This window comes from Protomyctophum parallelum, assembly GCF_964188405.1.
Source record: "Protomyctophum parallelum genome assembly, chromosome: 15".
NCBI classification, from domain to species: Eukaryota; Metazoa; Chordata; class Actinopteri; order Myctophiformes; family Myctophidae; genus Protomyctophum; species Protomyctophum parallelum.
The window spans coordinates 11,728,015-11,749,141 of NC_139710.1; the positions used below are offsets into that span (position 1 = coordinate 11,728,015).

General features: G+C 43.2%; 2 protein-coding genes across 2 annotated transcripts in view; both read left to right on the forward strand.

Moving 5' to 3' along the window:
- Positions 1–1,276: 1,276 nt before the first annotated feature.
- Positions 1,277–2,596, forward strand: LOC310871685 (C2 calcium-dependent domain-containing protein 4C; the record flags this gene model as incomplete). Its single annotated transcript, XM_083783325.1, has 1 exon — positions 1,277–2,596. The coding sequence occupies one exon, from the start codon at positions 1,277–1,279 to the stop codon at positions 2,594–2,596; it is 1,320 nt and encodes a 439-aa protein (XP_083639451.1).
- Positions 2,597–3,583: 987 nt separating this feature from the next.
- Positions 3,584–21,127, forward strand: part of LOC310872173 (intermembrane lipid transfer protein VPS13A-like) — a 54,166-nt gene continuing 36,622 nt past the window's right edge. Inside the window, 29 exon segments of the mRNA XM_083783893.1 lie at positions 3,584–3,728; positions 4,791–4,834; positions 4,959–5,001; positions 5,076–5,171; positions 5,286–5,387; positions 6,535–6,644; positions 6,794–6,853; positions 8,101–8,160; positions 8,343–8,423; positions 9,342–9,399; positions 9,728–9,855; positions 9,958–10,064; positions 10,179–10,350; positions 11,565–11,627; positions 12,218–12,350; positions 12,861–12,955; positions 13,518–13,663; positions 13,953–14,154; positions 14,609–14,723; positions 14,822–14,958; positions 15,550–15,682; positions 15,935–16,052; positions 16,275–16,416; positions 16,979–17,081; positions 18,251–18,426; positions 19,486–19,642; positions 19,845–19,924; positions 20,272–20,331; positions 20,469–20,673. Coding sequence (XP_083640019.1) covers positions 3,629–3,728; positions 4,791–4,834; positions 4,959–5,001; positions 5,076–5,171; positions 5,286–5,387; positions 6,535–6,644; positions 6,794–6,853; positions 8,101–8,160; positions 8,343–8,423; positions 9,342–9,399; positions 9,728–9,855; positions 9,958–10,064; positions 10,179–10,350; positions 11,565–11,627; positions 12,218–12,350; positions 12,861–12,955; positions 13,518–13,663; positions 13,953–14,154; positions 14,609–14,723; positions 14,822–14,958; positions 15,550–15,682; positions 15,935–16,052; positions 16,275–16,416; positions 16,979–17,081; positions 18,251–18,426; positions 19,486–19,642; positions 19,845–19,924; positions 20,272–20,331; positions 20,469–20,673 — 3,226 coding nt within the window. The 5' untranslated portion in view covers positions 3,584–3,628.

Here is a 21,127-nt window from a genome sequence, read left to right on the forward strand (position 1 = left end):
CATTTCCAGCTCTTTAATAAACAGAAAATACTCAATACCCAATTTCATCCCATCAGGAGCTATAGTACCCATTTACCAGCTTCAATTATATAGTGTTCCAGTTAATTATTTTCCAAATGAAACCTGTAAAAAGTATTATCCTGTAGCAACATGCCCTCAGGTCGCCGGCTGAGGGTGCCCACTACAAAGACTAATCAGTTAAAACTATCCTTTGTCCCGGCTGCTATTCAACTGCTGAACAGCAGATAGCACTTTATTCTTGCCTCTTTGCACATACTGCCCACTAATGCACTTTTGCTGACTTTGCTACTATTGAATGTGGTGAATTCTCTGTCTCTAGTACCCTGTTCTTAGATCCTAGTCTTGTATTGAATGTTGTTGTTCTGTGTATGTGCATGCATGTGTGCGTGTGTGTATGTGCGTGCGTGCATGTGGGTGGCTGACCTGGCTGTGTGGGTGGCTGTTTGTGTCGGTAGGGTGATGGCAGGCGGTGACCAGTGATGCAGTGTCAATGTTTAAATGTACGTCACTAGCCATGCATCTAACACACAGACACAACATTCTCCAGAGAGCCGCAGAACAGAACCCAACAGGTAAGTAGAGCCATAGCCTTTTTAGAAACATTTTAAACATTTTATTATTGAGAAAGTCAGCAACGGCTATCAATTTGATTTTGCTGAGTTGTATTTCAAATGTTATAAATTCATTTAGGTAGATAGATGACACTCATCATTGTAACAATGAGATTTGGTGGTCCTTCTAGCAGGACCTTTTCTATATGAAGCATTGGAGATTGTTCAAATTACATATATTCATTATTCATCCTATCATAAAAAAAAGTTTAAACAAATAATTGGCTCACACTTAAGTGCCTAGATTTTGTACTGAACTTGTTAGATCTGCCTTTGATTTCTGTACGCCAACCCCATTGGTGTACAGAATGTGATGTATTCCTGTAGGATACATCAAAATTATATGTTGTCTATGGTTCTATTTAGAATCTTGGTGACCAAACGGGTCACCACAATGTCATTATTCTATATTATTATTTTGTATTTGTTACAATATTGTGATTTCTTAAATAAATATTATCAACACACTGTGATGTTGATTAATATGAGAATGTTTTTTAGATAAATTAAGTAAATTAAGTTTGAATGAATGAATGACATTTTCTGAAAGTTTTCTCATTCTTCGTTGCCCATTTTGTCTGCGCAGGAATTTGACCCTGACATTGCGGTGCCTATAATTCTGTCACCCTTGCTGAGAAACGACAATGTGGCTGCTGGGAAAGATCAGGGAAGGCATGGCGACCATTCCCCTCGATTTGAGTCAACATGTGGCAAATGGTGAGGATCATCTCTCTGCCAAAGCCAGTCTCTCCAGAAAACTGCACCACAATGTCCTCACTCCAGAATCCATACCGGAGTTCTGTCTACCTCCAAGACTCTACAAGAGGGGCCCTCTGTTGGCCACTGAGAGAACTCAAGATTACACGCACAATCAGAATGAGATGCACAGGGACCATGCTTCATCAAGCACTATAGATGTAAAGTTTAAGGATGTGGCTACAGTAACTACTGAGTCCCGAATGGCTAGAAAGAAGCCATTGCCATTCTCTGCAGAGGGATATGGCCTGGCAGGGATATATGAAAGCCCCAATACTTTGCGTAAAGAGTCTCTTTTTCACTCTAAGATTCCTGGCTATATTTTGGATAGAAGCCTGCCTATGAAAGCAACCAAATTGTTATATGAAAGAAATCTGCAGAAAACAACCACGGCTTCACACAGATTCTTGCCTTTCTTCTCACGTGAAAGCCAATCAGATACAGGAAGCACAGAGAGTATCATTCCTTCCTCCAATGACTCTTCGCCCCCTGGCTCCCCACAGAATTCTTCCTCAGCAAACTCCCTCTTATTAGACAGTGAAGAAGACAACTGTCAAGGGATGAAAATACCTCCCACTACATTAGTCTGTCAGTTGAAAGCAGCAATATCCTGTCCTATGCTATATGACACTAGACACGAGAAGGGGGAAAGGTGGAAGAGGGAAGCATCGCCTTTAACATGCTTTCCCAATCACTTACCTAAATCAGTGAGCAGTTCAGTGAGCCTGGCCCCACCCATACTCTTCCCACTGGATGTTCTCCACTGTCAGGAGCGACATCAGCAGGAGCACATCCTCCCACTGCCGGGACGTGGTAGGATCCGCCTGTCTGCCCTCACCTCCTCCACCTTTTGCTCCCTCTCCACAGTCCGAATTCGTGTGGTGTCTGTGGAGGACCTGAGGGATGACGGAGACCAAAGACCTTTGAACTGTGCCTTAAGTCTTTGTTTGACCCCAGGGAAGCTGCAGTGTCAGAACAGCACCACCATCAGGAACTGCCGGAGTCCTGTATTCAATGAAGATTTCTTCTTCACAGAGCTGAGTCAGGAGAACATTCTCGTACTGGATCTCAGGGTGAAGGTGGTTGATAAACCAAGATCAGCAACACTGCGACGAGGGAAAGTGGTAGGAGTAATCACTAAACCATTAGCTCAGTTAATCTCTGTGAAATCGGCAGAGCAACTGTCAACTGGGCAGACAAACAAATAAATAACAAATAAAACATGCTCAGTAGAGTGCAGACATCCACCTTCACCTCTGATGTCATGCTAACATATGTGTACATATACCGTATGTTTTTACGGTATGCGCATAAACACTTCTATTTCCAAATGTATACTGTTATTCCTTTGGATGTATATTTAATTTGGTCACTTACTTGTCATTGTAAATGTTTGTCTGTATACAGTTCTAGTATTCAGTAGGACTCCTTGTTTAATAAAAGGTTGAATTAAATGTCCTATGACATGCTGTTTAAAATAAATAAAAAAGGAAAATATTACCTTCTTGGCAGAGATAAAAGGTGCATGCCCATGGAACAGCTGTTATATATGTGAACCAGCACAAAAGCCACTGCCCGGGCTCTGGCCCTGTTATCTTCATATATGGAGCTGGCCTGTTCTGACATCAAATTATGTTCTTCTGAGTCTGACATCTGCATAGACTCCATATTTGGGCATGCCTGACAAAGAACTCAATATATGGGCATTATGGCATAAAAGGGACACAGATATAATAACTGGGTGGGGCATGCATTTCCAACTTACATCGTTCTAAGTAGGCCGGCACCGCTCTAGTTTAAACTAATAATGAAATATATTGGCCTAGGTTACTTCTGGTTCTAGGCCCATGAGTTGACAATGTACTTTCACCTCTGCTATATGCCTTTGTTGGTCTAAAAGCTCGCTTTGAAAACACGTGTAACACATAGGCCTACAAATGCATGAAATTACAAATAGTTCAGTCAGTGTACTGTACCGAAGTAGTGGGTCTATAAGTGCTTTGATTCTTTGAACTAAAAACAAAACGTAGTAGTTGTTTACCTTTGCTTTTACCTGACATGATCTCACCCACGGTGCGTAAAGTCAGCACGTTCCGCCCACTGAACGTTGTCATTTGACGTCATTGATATATTTCAGGAAACAGGGTAAGCTTTCATCATCAATACACTAGTCCAGGCCATAGGCAGTCAGTGGATGTAAACATGGTGACAAGGAAGAGGTGAAACACACGGACGGAAAGATGGTCTTCGAAAGCCTGGTGGTAGATGTCCTCAACAGATTTTTAGGGGACTACGTTGTCAACCTTGACTGCTCTCAACTCAAGCTCGGCATATGGGGAGGTAGATAAACATGATCAGACATTTTGTGTATTTTAGTGGGCTCACCAAGGCAAGCTAGCTAGCTAATAGCTACTGTTAGCCAGCAGGCATGTGAATGTCATCATGCAGCTGTCAGTGTGTACAGTAGTAGGCTGTGTCAAAATGGACTAGCCAGTGACAGACAACAAGTGCACTTGTTTTCTACTATAGTAGCTACTGTACATGTCTATATATCTTTAGCGAGTATCGTATTGCTAGCCGCTTGGGCAAGACGTATTGCACAATGCAGATTCGTATTTTTACATTAGAGGATTAGAATTAGAAAGATAAACAAAGCAGTCAGAGAGTCACACTCACACCCTCTCACAACCACGGTTAGGAATGCTTGGCCTCTTTTACAGAGCTAGTTTGTTAACTGCAGAGAAAAAGCTTCAATTGTTGTCTTTTCTAAGAATATTACAAATCCAATTGCTTATGTTGCCACTTTAAGTAAACGTAGTTATTCTGAAAATGTCATGGATACAGTAAAAAACGAGCTATATGCTTTATTCATACGGTTTTATTGAATGCACAATCAATTCTCTCTCATCTGATAGAGCATTTGAAAGTAAACCTTTTTTTCTACTGTTATAATTAGCCAGAATCTTGACGGGGAGTGAGTCATAGTCGTCAAAGGTCATTTGATTCTGATTATGGTGCTTTCTATTTTCATGTTTGTACACACACACACACACACACACACACACACACACACACACACACACACACACACACACACACACACACACACACACACACACACACACACACACACACACACACACACAGGTCTCTCTGGTGGCTTATACTGTATTAGGGATTTGTACTTAATGAATGACTTAATAATTGATGATTCAGAGTCAGACGGCCTGGCCTGACTGTTGACCTAAGTCAGTAGTATACGATGAACAAAAGCTTTTACTGAATGGTTAGGTGCAGTCAGACATTGCTTCTGTCAGACATGGCTTCTGGTAAAACAGCACTAATCCATTTGCCTTGAAGCGATTTGTGAAAACACCCTAAACAAATGCTTCTTTACCTCAGGTGATGCTGTCCTCAGAAATCTTGAAATCAAGGAAAATGCCTTGGTAAGTTGAAATGATTTAGTTACTACTGTGCGTAACAATCTAGGTAGGTCTATTAATATTTTTATCTTGTATATCATGGAATAATAGTAGAATAATGTATACACTTTTACACTTCTCTTTTCAGAGTCAACTTGACATTCCTTTCAAAGTTAGAGCGGGACACATAGGTGAGTTTCTGGTATAGCACTTTTGCAATTGGCTTTTACCACAGCATGCCTTGACTGTGTGTTTGTCTCAATAGGACGGCTAGAGCTGAAGATCCCATGGAAAAACCTCTACACCCAGTCAGTGGAGGCCACACTGGATGGTGTCTTTCTGCTCATAGTCCCCACAGCCAGTGAGATCTTTTTCTATGTCTTAAAACTGTTAATACACACACCGTTGTGTTTCAATCTAGTAGTAATGTAATAACAACACAGTGCTTCTTCACCATTCATTGCATCTTCTCCAGGTATAAAGTATGATGCTGATAAGGAAGAGAAGCAACTGCAAGAGGCTCGCCAGAGAGAGCTGCAGAGGATAGAAGAGACCAAGCAGAAGGCTGCGGAGCAAGGTTAGCGCACGTGTGTGTGTGTGTGTGTGTGTGTGTGTGTGTGTGTGTGTGTGTGTGTGTGTGTGTGTGTGTGTGTGTGTGTGTGTGTGTGTGTGTGTGTGTGTGTGTGTGTGTGTGTGTGTGTGTGTGTGTGTGCGTGCGTGCGTGCGTGCGTGCGTGCGTGCGCGCGCGCGCGCGCATTGGTCTGTCAGTGTGGCAATAATGACATTTTTATCACATGCCTATTTTTCTGTTAAACAGCAACAAATCATCAGCACATTGTGAGCTTGTAGATGTAGATAGTTTGGTTGAATGTTTGCCTATTTTTGCTGAATGTTCACCAATTATGCCTCGCCCAGAATTTGGATACTAGAGTTTTTGGAAATGTCATTATTGGTTGAATACCTTTTCAGTCTGAAAAGCTTTTCTGATGGAAGATGACGGGTTTGTCTCCTCAAATGTCAGTCTCTGGAACATTCGAAGACTGTAAGAGATGGGCTGGATTGAGATCCTGGTAGGAAGGCGAGGACTAGCTCTGGTCCATAGCCTTCTACTGCTTCTACGATTCTGCCCTGCGCAGTAAGGCTATGGGACTTTCCGTTTAAAATCTCAAATCGAAATGAGACCAGCCTCTCCTCTTTGGCGTAAATAAAAAGAACGTTTTTGCTACTCACCAAAACAAAGGCGGGTTGTGTCATTAGAAAGCCTACTTTCCTTAGTGGACGCACTCTGAGCCCCCCAGCACACGGTAAATGGTACTTTTTGGCCAGAAAGGGATTTGTTTTCACCAGAGGAAAAATATTCTCTATGAGGCAGCTCTCTGGGCAATATCAGTAGAGGGCGCAGCGGAGTAACTAAAAATATTTTTTTTCCCGGTGGAAACAAAATCCCCTTTTGGCCCAAAAGTACAGTTTATACGTGTGGTGGGGGGCTCAGAGTGTGTCCACTAAGGAAAGTAGGCTTTCTAATGACACAACTCGCCTTTGTTTTGGTGAGTAGCAAAAACATTCTTTTTATTATGCCAAAGAGTAGAGGCTGGTCTGCATTCATGCGAGCGGCGGAAGTTGAGAGTAACATAGCTCTAATGCGTGCATTAGAGCTATGGACCAGAGCTAGGCGAGGACCAGTATAGTGTATTTCTAAAGTGATGTTTCTCTGTGATTGACAGAGAACCCTAAACAAGAGAAGCAGGACACCTTTGTGGAGAAGCTAGTCACTCAGGTCATCAAGAACCTACAGGTCAAGATTTCTAACATCCATGTCCGCTATGAGGATGATGTGAGTATTCAAATCAAGGATACTGTTCTTCTCTTCTCACAACAACACCGACATTAACATTGACAGAAAAGTAAACAATCTACTGTACTGTCATCATAAGCCTTCACTTTAAAATAAAGCATTTGACACTTTCCTCCTTTTTCTGTCAGGTGACGAATCCCAACTGTCCATTGTCATTTGGTGTCTCACTGAAAAACCTCAGCCTCCAGGTAATGTAGTGTGTCAGCTCAACACTGTTCATGTGCTCTCTACTAAAGTTCTAAAACTCTGCCCGAACCCGACCTGGCCCGATCGATACCGACCCGACGTTATCGGGCCGAGCCGGGCCCGAAAATTATGCTAATTAGGCGGGCCGGGCTGAGCCTCGGGCTCGGTGATTTTACGTGATTTTGTTATTTTTTCTTTCTTTTTTTAAAAGTGTTGTTATAATAAAAATAGCAATTCTGTTATTTGTGTAATGTGATTGTGTATACATGTATGTATTTATTATGAAGAGGGCTGCGCTAGGCGATTCACTTGTGACAGGAGGAGGACTGGAGGCGGGGGTCGCATCGCACTGGCATTTCAGAGGAGGCCTCGTACACACATGTCGGACGAACATGTGACTGTCAAACCACGTGACTTCCATTGGAAAAGCATTGAGCCTGAGACGGCCATGAAACACAGATCATGTCCGTCCGGCAAGTGTGTACGAGGTCAGAGTATCATGCAGCCCGCCCCACAGTCCTGCACTGCGCGCAGGCAGTACAGTAGAGAGAACAGTCAACGGTGTGAGACTTGCTTGCTACTGCTGGTTTCCCTCTGGTTTGTGCACCAAACGAGATACTAACCAGTCCACCAGTTAACTTGCCAAGTTGCCATATGCTTGCCTTAAATGTTTTATAAAATCAATCGGATTATCACACGATAGCAGGTTTTCGTCATGTTGCACTGAGTTATCTCGTTAACCCAGCTGGCTGCGATGAATAAAACCTAATGATTAATCAACGTCACCAAACGATAAACGCTACACGTAAAGCAACTTCACTTCAGAGGAAACTAAGGGAGGGAGCTGCAGCTGCTATTCATGTTTACTCACCAGTCACCACCACCACTGTATGGAATCCATTAGAATGATTGGAAATGGAACATTAATAGCCTATTCTAACGTGAGTTATATATATATACATCCTTTATTTCGATAAGTCCGTTGATCTCTGTTCTCACTTTCACACGGAAACACGGCGCTGCAATTTAGTGGCGTTTCTTTTTTGTCAGGCTTTTGTCAGGCTTCGGGCTTAACATTATGTTAATTTTTAGGGTCGGGCCGAGCCTCGGGCCGACCCAGTTAGGGTAGGGTCTGGCCGGGCCATAATCTTTGGGCCCGTTGAGAACTTTACTCTACCATCAATCATTTGATATATTCTACTGTGTAAGTTCTTCCTCACTGTTAACTGTAATGTATGGCTCCACACAGACCGCTGATGAGAACTGGAAACCCTGCCTTCTGGATGAAAATGCCAAGCTTTTCTTTAAGGTAGCTGTTATATATCTTGATATATATATGAGAGGTGGGAATGGTGGGAATTAATAAAACAAAATTGAAACTACCCAGTGCTGAGCTTGAAAAACAGTGCTACACACATTCAGCATGGCAATTTACACAATTGTTAGTCGTTTCTCTGCTTAGTAGTAATGATGTGATATTCCACTTTACAGCTTGTGCAGCTTGACAACCTGTTTGCCTACTGGAATGTCAACTCTCAGCTCTACTCTAATCACAATCCAGATGAAGCTCTGGTGAGTCATTCTGACCTTACTGTGAGCTAAGAAGACAGTGTTAGACTTGCCATGGCCTGTTTGGGTCAAATTACTTCAAGAGAAAGGCTATGGAATGAATTCCCAATCTACCACCGTAGTCTGAAAACTCACCTCTTCAGACTCCACCTTAGCCTGCAGCACTTGCCGTAGCACTTGGCGACCTTGCAGGCGTATGCAAAGACTAAACTTATGTAATTTAGATAGCATATTATGTAGACACAACATTCTATAGTGTATACTTATAGTTTCATTGTACAGATATTCTATTAGACAGATGTTAGGTTCTTAACTTACTTATGACTTATGACTATTTCTATGTATTTGACGTATTACCATGTGTTGTTCGTACTTACTGTAAATCGCTCAACTCTATGACAGTCTGGAGAAGTTCATGAATATACTGGGTGCAGATTAGGATGATACGTAAAAAGGAAGCTACAATCCACAATCACTGTAGAGGTCTTAGAATCTTTTTTTTAATAATGTTTATGATCCGCAGCAGCAGTCTATATCGGTGTTAGTGGTCATGGTACCATTAACACTGATGAGCCTCTTAACTTTCTTTAGAACCAGGCCAAACCTAGTTAGACAAGCCAGGGATCACCATTTACCACTCAAGCCACTTTCCCAGATTATCCTGCATCTTGTTGCTTAGTTTTGAAAGCATTAATTTCACTGAGTAATTTATTTCAGCCATTGAGGCACTTTAACAGACTTCTTGCATGAAAGGATTTGAAGATTGCATCTTCAAATTGATCTAGTGCATTTTAGCAAATGCAGCAAAGAAAGGATGAAATGCTAAAATGGTAGAAATGGGATAATTTATGCTTCTCTCTCTGCTTCTCTTTATCTGAAGTGCACATTTAACCATCTCTTTCTGTATCTTTGGTTCCACAGCGATGTCTCAAGAACAGCATGGAGATCCAAAGCTCTGGACGCACCAGCCATGACTTCAGTGAGTGTTGTATTGTCAACCAGTCCGTAGCATCGGCACATTAATTCAAAAAAGTCATGGCATCATTGATTAATAAATATATAGACTTGAGTACTGACGTGGCATAAACCCATGTGACCACCAAACATAAAGTAGATGCATTTGTGCAGAATTGTACTTGATTACATATGTCACAATTGTACAACTTTCAGATCCCACCCTAATTGAAAATTTCTTAAGTTAGTTGCCTCATGCCTTAATGACAATAAAACCATAAGGCCATTTGCTTCAACAATTACAATTGTACTTGTATCCTTTGGCCTCACATTGTCTTGTTGTTCGTCCACAGTATTTCGACCGATTACTGCGGACGCTAAACTCCGGATGAATCCAAGGTCGGATGTAGATTTCTCCTATCCTAAGGTGGACCTGGTAGTCAATCTCCAAGAGGTGGCCATTGAGCTCAATAGACCACAGGTAGGCATGTGTGACTGCATGTGTGAAGCAGAGCGGTGAGAAAAGAGAGAACCTAGAGATTTCATCTCAGTAACTGATGATCTATGCCCTCCCTTCTTGCAGTATATCAGCATTCTGGAGCTGCTGGGCTCAGTGGATATGATGACACGTAACCTACCGTATAGGAAATACAGGCCAGAGGTCCACGTTCACCACAATGCGCCCATATGGTCAGAAACAGAATATACTCATAAGCTTATGTTTTGGTACCAAAAGATTGTATGTGGATTTATTCATAATTTCATATTGCTGGCTGTCATGGCATGTGTGTGACTCCACTGCAGGTGGCATTACGTGATCACAGGCATCATGGAGGTGGACGTGAAGCCCCGCCTTCACATGTGGTCGTGGCAGCACATCCGCCGGCACCGGCAGACGGTGAAGCGCTACCGAGAGCTCTACATGGAGAAGATCACCAGCAAGAAACCCACCGAGGAACTGCTCCAAGAGCTGGAGGTGAGGCCTGCCATGAGGAGCAGAAACAAGAGTGTTGGGACTGTAGGACATCAGAGGAGGAGGTTGTTTGTCTATGAGGAAATGATGCTGACAATGGAGGCAGAGGAGATGTTATGCTGAATGAGCAATGATCCATTTAAAACAATTGTATTTTACCAGCTGCCTTTTATATCTACAGAATTGGGCTATGAAATGTAAATATCTGTGTCTGTGTATTTGTTTGTGCGTGCGCACGCGCACACACACACACACACATACACACACACCACTTTGAAGTGGTGTGTGTGTGTGTAACGTAACGTAATGTAACGTAATTGTTACTACATTAGTTCTTTGTCGTGCATATTGTACCTTTAGTAGTGGGACCCTCTAGTGGGCTTTTTTGTCTGTAGTGTGCAGAGTCTGCACATGCATTCACATCGCGCACGTCGTTGATGCGTGTCGTCTATTTTCCATATGTGTTGTTGCTTGCTGTCGCTGGCTCTTCATTCCGTTCACTTCACGTTGATGCGTATCTTGGTGTCTGTAGTGTGCATAGTCTGCACATGCATTCGCTCGTTGATGCATGTCGTTGTTACTCTTCATGGCGTTGACACATGTGGTTTATTTTCCACATACCCATTGGTTGCTGGCGTCAATTTCCACATGGCTAGTGTCGGCACGTGCATTTGTTTTCTCTTCTATGTTGTGGTCCCATTGGCCAGAGACGAGGTAGCCGTGTTAGGCTGGAGATGTCCGGTCCCATTGCCCAGAGGCAGCCAATCGGGACTATGCATTCAGTATGACTAGGTCCTCACTAGGTCGTCTACATTTCACGAGTAATGTTTAACCATCAGCTAAAGCAGCTAGTAAAAATAGATCATGCCCCTTCATTGAAACAACCACTGCGTCAAACCGATTCTTTGAACTCTGTTCTTTATTTTTGCCCCCTTCGTCTCATGGTGTCGCCTCTGTCTGCTCTGCCCCCTTCGTCTCATGGTGTCTCCTCTGTCTGCTCTGCCACCTTCGTCTCATGGTGTCTCCTCTGTCTGCTCTGCCCCCTTCGTCTCATGGTGTCTCATCTGTCTGCTGTCTCCCTCTGTCTCCTCTGCAGGAATCGTATTATTCCTGATGTGATTGATGACGGACATTAAGTAATTGAACCATTCCCATAATGAGCCTGAGAGTAAGCTGCTGTAAGGTCTAATCAATGTGTTTCCTCTGTCTGTACTCAGGAGCCTGAGAGGACGCTGGATATATTTAACATCACACTGGCCAGGCAGCAGGCTGAGATGGAGGTAAGACCTACTGGCCGAGGATGAGTATCTACATTTGTAGGATTATATGGGACTCTCATTGTAACAAATGCACCCACACAATCAAATATGTTTTACCGGTAAATGTTTTATTAATTTATGCCAAATGGTTTAAACCTGTGCTAAAGTGTGCAAAATAATGATATAGCTTCTGGCTTCTATCAATTACACACCCCATGAAGCCTTGAATTAATGGTCATTTGTTTTTAGTTTTTGGTACATTCCTGAGCCAATTATTTGATGACCGGCAATTGTGTAATAGAAACATATAAGATAAATAGAAGCAGAAGCATGAGTTCAAGTCCGTTGCTCTCCCTTGTCCCCCATATATGGGGGACTAGGTTGGTGGAGGGTGTGTAGAGCCCAGGATCACATTAGATGATTGACACAGGGGTGAAAAATGGGTTACAAAATCGTGGGATAAAAAATATATATTAGAAGAAAATTAGCAATGTTTTGGGTGTGAACTACTCCTTTAACATCTGTGGTTTTAGCTAGTGATACGTTCTTTCTTTGTCTTTTATCTGTTGTCCAACCAAGACACTAAATGGCTAATGAGTGTTCTTTCCCAGGCGAGCAAGGCGGGCCTTCGTATCTACCGTCCTGGAGTGAAGATGGAGGAAGAGGAGTCCCAGGGCTGGTTCGGATGGATGTGGAACTGGGGAGGAGAGCCTGATGCACAGCCATGCACAGTCAAAACTGGTGGTAGGCTATTCTACGAATCCAGAATGTTTTCTGAAAAACTTATGTTGCTATATCAGTGATTCTAAAAATGTTTTCAGGTCAATTACCTCCAAAATGATATGTATTTGGCCATGGACCGCCATATCAAATTATGTTGTTCCAGACAGTGACCTCCAGAAGCAAAGATTTTAGTTAAAAATGTTTGTTTAAAATAAATTATATATTCAAAGATTTGCACAACTTTTGAAGATCTTTCAAAATATAGCAGATCTACAAGCAGAAGCTCATAGCGCAGCACGAAGTGACATGCTATGAGCTTGTATATCTGCTATTTTTGAATAGCCAAAGTGTAAAATGACAGATGGTTTTAATTGGTTAACAAATACAGACGTACTGGAAGATTGAACGTTATATACTGGGAAGGAACTAGGCCACATACTATATAATGTATATCACATAATATTAATTGGTTAAAAAACTCCAATATGTTTCAATTTAATTTGTTCCTTCCTGTCTGCTCCCTTGCCTAAGGTTTTGATGACTTTATGACCACCGCTGAGAAGGCCAAGCTTTACACTGCCATTGGATATAGCGAGATCGCTGTCAATCACAACCTGCCAAAGGATGTGAGTTTCTGCCCTCTATGAATGTGTCTCACACAATGTCCTTGTCATGTTTAGTTTTAGTTTAGTTTAAATAAAAACAGTACAAAAAGGTAACATCAATAAAAGAGAAGTGTGTGCAGGTGAGAAAAGAAAACCAGGGAGGGCTTATGTGGTTCTCACCAAAGTTAATATACAATTTAACAAATAGTAATATACAAAGTAATCAAACATAGGTATGGAAAATAACAAAAACAACAAGAAATACATTATTTACACTTGTGAAGTGTGTGTGTCTGTGTGCGTGCGTGTGTGCATGCGTGTGCGCGCGTGTGCGTGTGTCTGAGTCCGAGTATGTCTGAGTATGCACAATAAGGCTACATTACGTTAGAATCGATTGGAGAGGGTAACTTCAAGAGGCCCTCAATCTATGTTTAAAGTTACAGAGTGAAGATGCGGCGTTGGCAATAAGTATGTGTGAATTCCAGAGTAAAGAACCTCTGACTTTTATGGAGAACTGGCTAAGAGTGTCATCATGACATTATCAACATCAATCTCATATTGGATATGTGTCTCTGTTTTCCAGTTTGAGGACATGAAGATTGATTTCCACATGGAGAAGCTTTCTGTGTCCTTCAAAGACAACATCAAGGACGACAATGAGATCATCAAGTTGACTGTTGGAGAGCTCAAGTCCATTCTCACACAGAGACCTGGAGCACAAGCCAATAAGTATGTTCTCATTAATTTAGCCCTATTTTGGGCATGTCATTATACTGTAGGTATATCAAAACATAGACCTGGTTTTACGGGTTATAAATGTTTTCTAATGTGTTTTAAATCATGTACACATATTTTAAAACATGCTTATCAGGATCAACTATGGAATTTGTATTTTCTTTAGCCTGTATGCTGGGTTAAAATCTCCACATCACTCCAGAGTCAAGCCTGCCTCCCTGCTAAGCTTCCTTTACCTGATGGCTCTCAGGTTCTGACATTCATTTTCTTTCTTCTTTTCCAGACTAATAGCTAAGCTCACTCTGTTCGAGGTAACGGGCCTGGGTGGTACTCGGGCCCCTCCCACCCTGCTGTCATCCAGGAAGGCTGCTACGGGAACAGGAACTCCACTTCTTAGCATCCTGTTCGAGACCAACCCACTGGATGAGAGTTCTGACCAGAGGCTCCACGTAGAGTCACAGCCCCTGGAAATCATCTATGATGCCGTGAGTTGTGTGAGAGAGTGTGATTGCAAAACGTGAAACCGTACAGAATCACTGAGTTCATGCACAAGATATAAGATACTATTTCTGTCTACTCACTGTATCTTGTTGGTGGACAGTTCAGAAACCATCGGTAGGCAGTTCTGGTAATTTAAACAACTTGTATAATTTTCTTATGAATGCAAATACAAGCATGCTAACTTTCCAGGGAAACAAAGGCTGCAGTTTCTATTAGCTTAGAACCCCCATTGCTGATGTCATTTGTAGGCAGGTTTCTGAATTGTCCATTGCCAACCAATGACACACAGTGAGTTGACGGAAATGGTGCCATCTTATAATGAGCATTAGTAAGAGGACCAATTATATGAAGATAAGTGAGTGAAGTCACAATTCACAAGTGCTCCTTTAAGTGTTTAAAAATCCTTCTTTCTGTGCGTTTGTGTGTTCACTTCTGCAGACAACAGTGAACAGCATGTCAGCGTTCTTCATGCCCCCTGAAGACCTGCAGTTAGATGAGCTGACCAATGCTACCTTGATGAAACTGGAGCAATTCAGGGACCGTACATCCACAGGTCTGTGTCTCTCACACACACACACACACACACACACACACACACACACACGTGCACCAAGACCGGATTTCCATTGTGATTGTCATTTTGCTTTTCAGGTCTTATGTATGTGATTGAGACACAAAAAGTTCTAGACCTGAAGGTGAACCTGATGGCATCCTATGTCATCGTTCCCCAGACCGGCTTCTATGACGCCACTCAGAAAATAATGCTGCTGGATCTGGGACACTTAAAGGTCAGAGATTCTCCTTATATCCAAGCTGGGAAACCTCTGTTCCCAAAAGCAGACAACGTATCTGCTGTATGTTAAGAGAATTGCTGGTCCATCCTAAGCCTGATGCATACTTTGTTGTGCATTGTGTTGCGCACCGGAAACAGCCAATCTACAAGCTCGCACGTTGTCACATTGTTACAGTAGGTTATAGATTTTATTTTAAGTCAGCATGCAAGTAAATATAACCATGTGTCCATCCAAATCATATCTATAACATTAACTAATATTAGGGATGTAGTGCAGAGCTAAGTTTTAGCAGACATTCTATTTGGAGAACAGAGATGCAGAGATGCATTCAATATGTCTACAAGCTTGGAAGTGTTGCATCGTGTCGCACTGTGAGCTTGTAGATCTTCTATTTTCAATGTGCAACACCATTGTATGACAGAGTACACTTTAAACATAACCTTAACCATCATTTAGTTTTATATAGAACATATAATAGAAACTAGAAATAATAAAGTATCACATTCACAATTTGCCTGGAATTTCATTTGATAAAAAAACAAATCGTGGGAAAATTGCATCAAATCGAATTGCATTGTGCACCAGGTGTTGAGTCAGAGCAAGAAGAATCTGCCACAGCTGTCGGTGACCAGCAGCACCTTTGAGGATATCATGTCCAGAGCGTACGACAGCTTTGACATACAGCTCACCAGTCTCCAGTTCCTCTACAGCCAACCAGGTGCAGTACACACAGTACATGCACGTTAGGTACAACAAGTTAGGCTGCACATGCTTGAAGAACATGCACACATAACAACATGGTAGCCTGGGTTACAGCCTGATTCGCTGCGTTCCATGGAGTGACTTTGACAAATCCACAGAACACAGAGAATCAGGCTGGAACCCAGACTAACAACGTGGTGGTTAAAGAACATAAGAAGGATGTTTCACACATAATTAATTGTTTAATGTCGTCTTCCATGGGAGTCAGAAGGGGACTGGAAGACGGCGCGTAAGCAGAAACAGTCGGCGTTCCACATCCTAGAGCCGGTGGATCTGAAGGTGGTGTTCAGCAGGGCCATGGTCGTTACAGACTCGCGCATGGCTAAGTGAGTCGGCCGCTTTTCCCGTTTTTCCCTGAGCACAGCATATGTTTTATATTGTTTTAAAGGGTTTCATTTGGAGCAACATGTATTTACGCTATGCTGAAAATGCCAGCAGTGTTGACGAGGTGCTGAGCATCTATTCCTCGCTGCATGTGCACGTCTGGCATATTATGTGGCTCTGACTATTTGTATTCATGTCTATTTTGCCCGTGTACATGTTTACAGGTTTAAGATGTCTGGGGAGCTACCACTGCTATCCCTTCGTATCTCGGACGATAAGATTCGAGGTGTGCTGGAGTTGATAAAAAGCATCCCACTTCCTCAGAGCAGACCTGTCGCACGCACTGCGTCCCACACCACTCCTAAGGTAACAATGTCAGGGTTTCCTCCAAATAAAATCCCAGTGTTAAATATCTCAGACAGGCCGGAAGTCAGACACTATGTTTTTTTCCTTGTGTGTGCCTGTACATACAGTAGCTAGTCTCCGTTCATACTGTCTGGAGCACGGAAGCTCTATTGATGATTAAGGAGGAAAGCGGAGGCCGCACTCGTTTCTTCTTTCTTTCTACAGTCACGCAAATGAATCCTAATATAAATCAAAATCATCTAAGCATAAACGCTTGCTGCTTAGCGGAAATGGAAATAAAAAAATAAAATGTAAAGATATTTTTAAACGTTCAGCATTCGGAGATTGTGGGATCAGCTTTTTTTCTGCCTTTATTTTATAGTGTACAGTAAGTTGACAGGAAATGGAGGGAGAGAGATGGGGAGTAACACGCAGCAAAGGTCGTCGGTGATCGGGAGTGGAACCTGCGACACGCTGTCAGGCTGGATTAGCAGCCTAGGTGTCTGGACTGCTAGGCCGGCCTGGGCCTGTAACTCTTGAACCGTAGGTTGTACAATAAAATAAATGTCTTCCTACCTTTTAGGCAAAGCAGTACACCCCCACACTGACTCCCAGGAGACACTTGACCGACCTGCGTTCCTCAGTGATGTTTGAGTCATGTGAGACCATCAGCATCACTTCAATAGGTGAGATACTAACACAAGTTGCTTAGCCTTAAGCAGCTTTGTAAATGTATTTGTTGTCTCCACCAGGCCGAAGGCATGTGGGGAGAGTATGTTTTGCACTCCGTCCGTCCGTTTGTGTGTCCGTCCGTGTGTCCGTCCGTGTGTCCGTCCGTGTGTCCGTGACCAGCTAATCTCGGCCACCGTTAACCCGGTCGATGCCAAATTTTGCACACACACTCCCTGGATGCCAACGATGAACCTCTGCCCCAAACTTTCCAGAACGGCCTGTTATAGCGCCACCAAGAGGCCGCTAAGCTAATCTCGGCCACCGTTAACCCGCTCGATGCCACATTTTGCACACACACTCCCTGGATGCCAACGATGAACCTCTGCCCCAAACTTTCCACAACGGCCTGTTATAGCGCCACCAGGAGGGTCTTTCAGATTTATCAGACTCCATCCTGATTGGTTAAGATTGGCTTCCAAAGTTCACAGGAGTGCTCAGTTTCAAACAAAATGCTGCAAATCATGAACACATCGCGTGATTTCCGTCAAATTGTGCACCCACATTCCCACTAGGCCGAGGACGAAATGCCACATGAACAATTTCAACTCAGCCTCAAGGTGGCGCTATAACTGGCCAAAAAGTGTTTTTACCTCTAACTGCACGGATCTGTGGATAACCTGGTGGAGACCTGTGCCCGGAAGGGCACTTTTTCTAGTTTTTTTTGTTTTGAGTGCACAAACATTGCGTAACACAAACCTTGAAGACAAAGGTGAGGACGCAAATTCTGATTGGCTGCAATGAGATGATGTATGATGATGTACGGTGATGAGATCGCCCCTCACTTCTCACGGGTGTGATTTTTAATATAGGAAGATAGAATTGAATGGAAGCAGTAGTTAATTGAGGCGTGTTCAGTACCAGCACACACCTCAGTGCTTACAGAGCCAGCATCAGCCAGTAAAAAAGCAGAGTCAGAAAGTCAGAAAGCCAAAAAGCAGGTATTGTATTCAGAAAATGCTGAGGGGAGGGAAAGGTAAAACTGGTATCACGACAGAGAGGGTGTACACAGCCGGTGGGGGTACAAACAGAGCTTATGGCCAGGACTGAATGTAAAACGTGTGTGTGTGTGTGTGTGTGTGTGTGTGTGTGTGTGCGTGTGTGTGTGTGTGTGCGCCCACTTCAGGTTCAGAGGAAGACTTGTTCTACGATGCTCCTACCTCTCCTATAGATGACCGTTCATTCTTCACGGACATGCCCGGCACGCTGCGGCGCTCTGACTCCATCAGGTGGAGGAGCCTGGTCAAGAAGGATCCTCAGAAGAACATGACTGAGTTCCTCATGACATTTGAGATCAATGAGGTAGCATTGCAAAACGGTCAAAGAAGTTTCACACAGCAAACAAACCAATCCATAATAATAATTGCGACTGTAGGTCGCAGATTACTATGAAAACCGGCAAAACCTGTCCGCCTGTCAGGTCATGCCACCATATATGGCCATCAACCCGTTGCGCCTCGTGACACTAGATTTAGATATAGGAGCCAGCCAGCAACTCTACATCTGACCTCAAACCCTTAGAGCTCCATATATGGAGCTGACCTGTTCTGACATTCCATATGATGATCACTCCCCACCCGTCCTTCCTCTTCGTCTCCCTTTTGACTGATACCTGTCCATTCAACAGGCCCGAAATTTTTGACCCGACCCTACCTGGGCCCTCATCAAACCCTGTAGACTCAAGACACTGCCCCCGCTGCCACCCTTAGATCTCATATATGGAGCTGACCTGTTCTGACATTCCATATGTTGATATGACCTCATCAAACCCTGTACACTCAAGACACGCTCCATATATGACCTCGTCAAACCCTGTACACTCAAGACACATAATAACAATCCCTCTGATTTATATAGCTTCAACGACAACAACTATGACAGTGACACAGACGCAGAGACGGCTCCCTTGACTCAAATACACCAGAGTAAGGCCAAGTGTGGACAAGGACGGACACATGCACACCGCACAGACGAACAGTCTGGTGCTGGTTGCGCCTCGGTGGTGGCTGCGCCTGGGGTGCCCCTCCGTGGACTTGTCTATAGCTGGAAGCCTGGAGGAGAGGAGCAGTGACTTGGCCAATCACTGCTGACCCGCCAACTGGAGAGTGTAGTGGTTGAGGGTTGAAACACTCTAAGAAGGTTGGAGACCACCTGATGACCTCTCTTCCAGGCCAAGCCACCCATTAGAAATGGATTATATTCGCATCTTTGATGTATTTACAAACTAGCAGAGAGGTTATAGAAAATCTACATCTACATTATGGTATAATCTAAATAATAATAATCACGTTATCTTCACGTTATTCTTCCTTCTTCTGGCTCTACTCTATTCCTCGTCCTGCAATCTGTCTCTCTACGTAGATGTCTGTACAGCTGTGTCGTCTATCAGGGGATGAAGAGATCACAGTCCTTCACCTGGACATCGAAGGAATGGGCACTGAGCTCAAATTGCGCACCTTCGACATGTCATCAAAGACGTTCTTGCGTGAGATCTGCCTCAAGTGCCCTGAGTACATGGGTTAGTAGTAGTGCCTCAACAGCAGGCTTGAGATTGAAATTTTCAATAGAACTAGATTTTGGCGTTGTTCCGAGTGTAACTCTTGGAGGATTATCATCTCAAATATTGTCATATCATGTTTGAGATGAATCGGCAGCGTATTACATCTCCGTAGAGTTTCTGTTATTTTTATGCTTGGTTTTTCTTTTCATGCTGCCTCCAGATTCTGAGGAGAAGGAGGTTCAACTCATCACCACTCTAGACAACACAGAGGATGACTTGCTCATGCTGGAGTACATTAAGGTACTTTTCCAATCCACTTAAGTCACTGGCCTGGTGTTGTGGGTGCAATGACAAATCACATCTTTGTTCAATGACAAATCACATCTTTGTTTTATTGGTCAAAACAATTTCTACATCTCGAATAGCTTCTGACTACCCCACGGGAGAATAATTAACCACATGAACCCTAGCATCCCTGTTCTGTGGCGAACGTTTGGCAACGCGTTGCAAGCTTGTAGATCGGCAATTTTGTAGAGATTTGGTGTAGAGGGAAACAAGGATGGGGCCTCGTATAGAGTGCCTTTGGCACTCTGGTCAACAAAGTATATTGGGTTTCAATTTTCTTTCTTCTGTTTTGTCATTACCAGGCTGATAGGAATGGTCCTGAGTTCAAATCTGAACACAAAAATACAGAGCAGCTAATCAAGGTGAGAGAAACTTTAAAGTTATCTTTAGCAATTTTCACAATGTTGACTTTATAAAATTAAATATATACATATACGACATACTCTTTTCTGCTGTGAAATGATGTTGCATACATACATATTTTAATGTTACCCTCCAGGTGGTCTTCTCGTCGCTGGACGTGCACCTCCACACAGAGGCTCTCCTCAACACCATGAACTTCCTCAACAGTCTGCTTCCTCCACCCACCAAGAAGGAGGGAGGACAGGATGAGCTGCCTACTATCCCAGAAGAGGATGAGGGGGAAGGGGAAGTGGAGGCAGAGGAAGAGAAGAAGGAGGAATCAGTGGTTGCCAAGAGACAGAGTAATGTTATACTGTATTTCATTTTATTTATGGATTAAGTAGCATTGTTAACCTGTGAACGCACAAATACAGCCTATAATTAGTATATGCATGGAATTTGTGCCATCTCTTCATATCATGGAACACCATCTTTAATAATACAAAATAGCTGTGGAACTGGAAAGCGAGGTAAAGCGAGGTAAAGCGACTGTCCACACATTTTAAGGCAATACAGCTGAAATGCAAGGATTTAGAGAATGTGGAAGCTGTCGGCCCCACTGACTTTGTTTGAGGAGAAGCATATCCTAGACCGTTCTCACCACATCTCGTCAGAGACCAAGGTGGAGATCGTGTTACGTCTGAATTCATTCTAGAGTCTAGGCCAGGCCATGAAACTACTGTACACTGGTACCATGGCCAAAGCTTTTCCATCTATCAATATAACACTCCCACAGTGGCGAAGCATAGTGCAGGA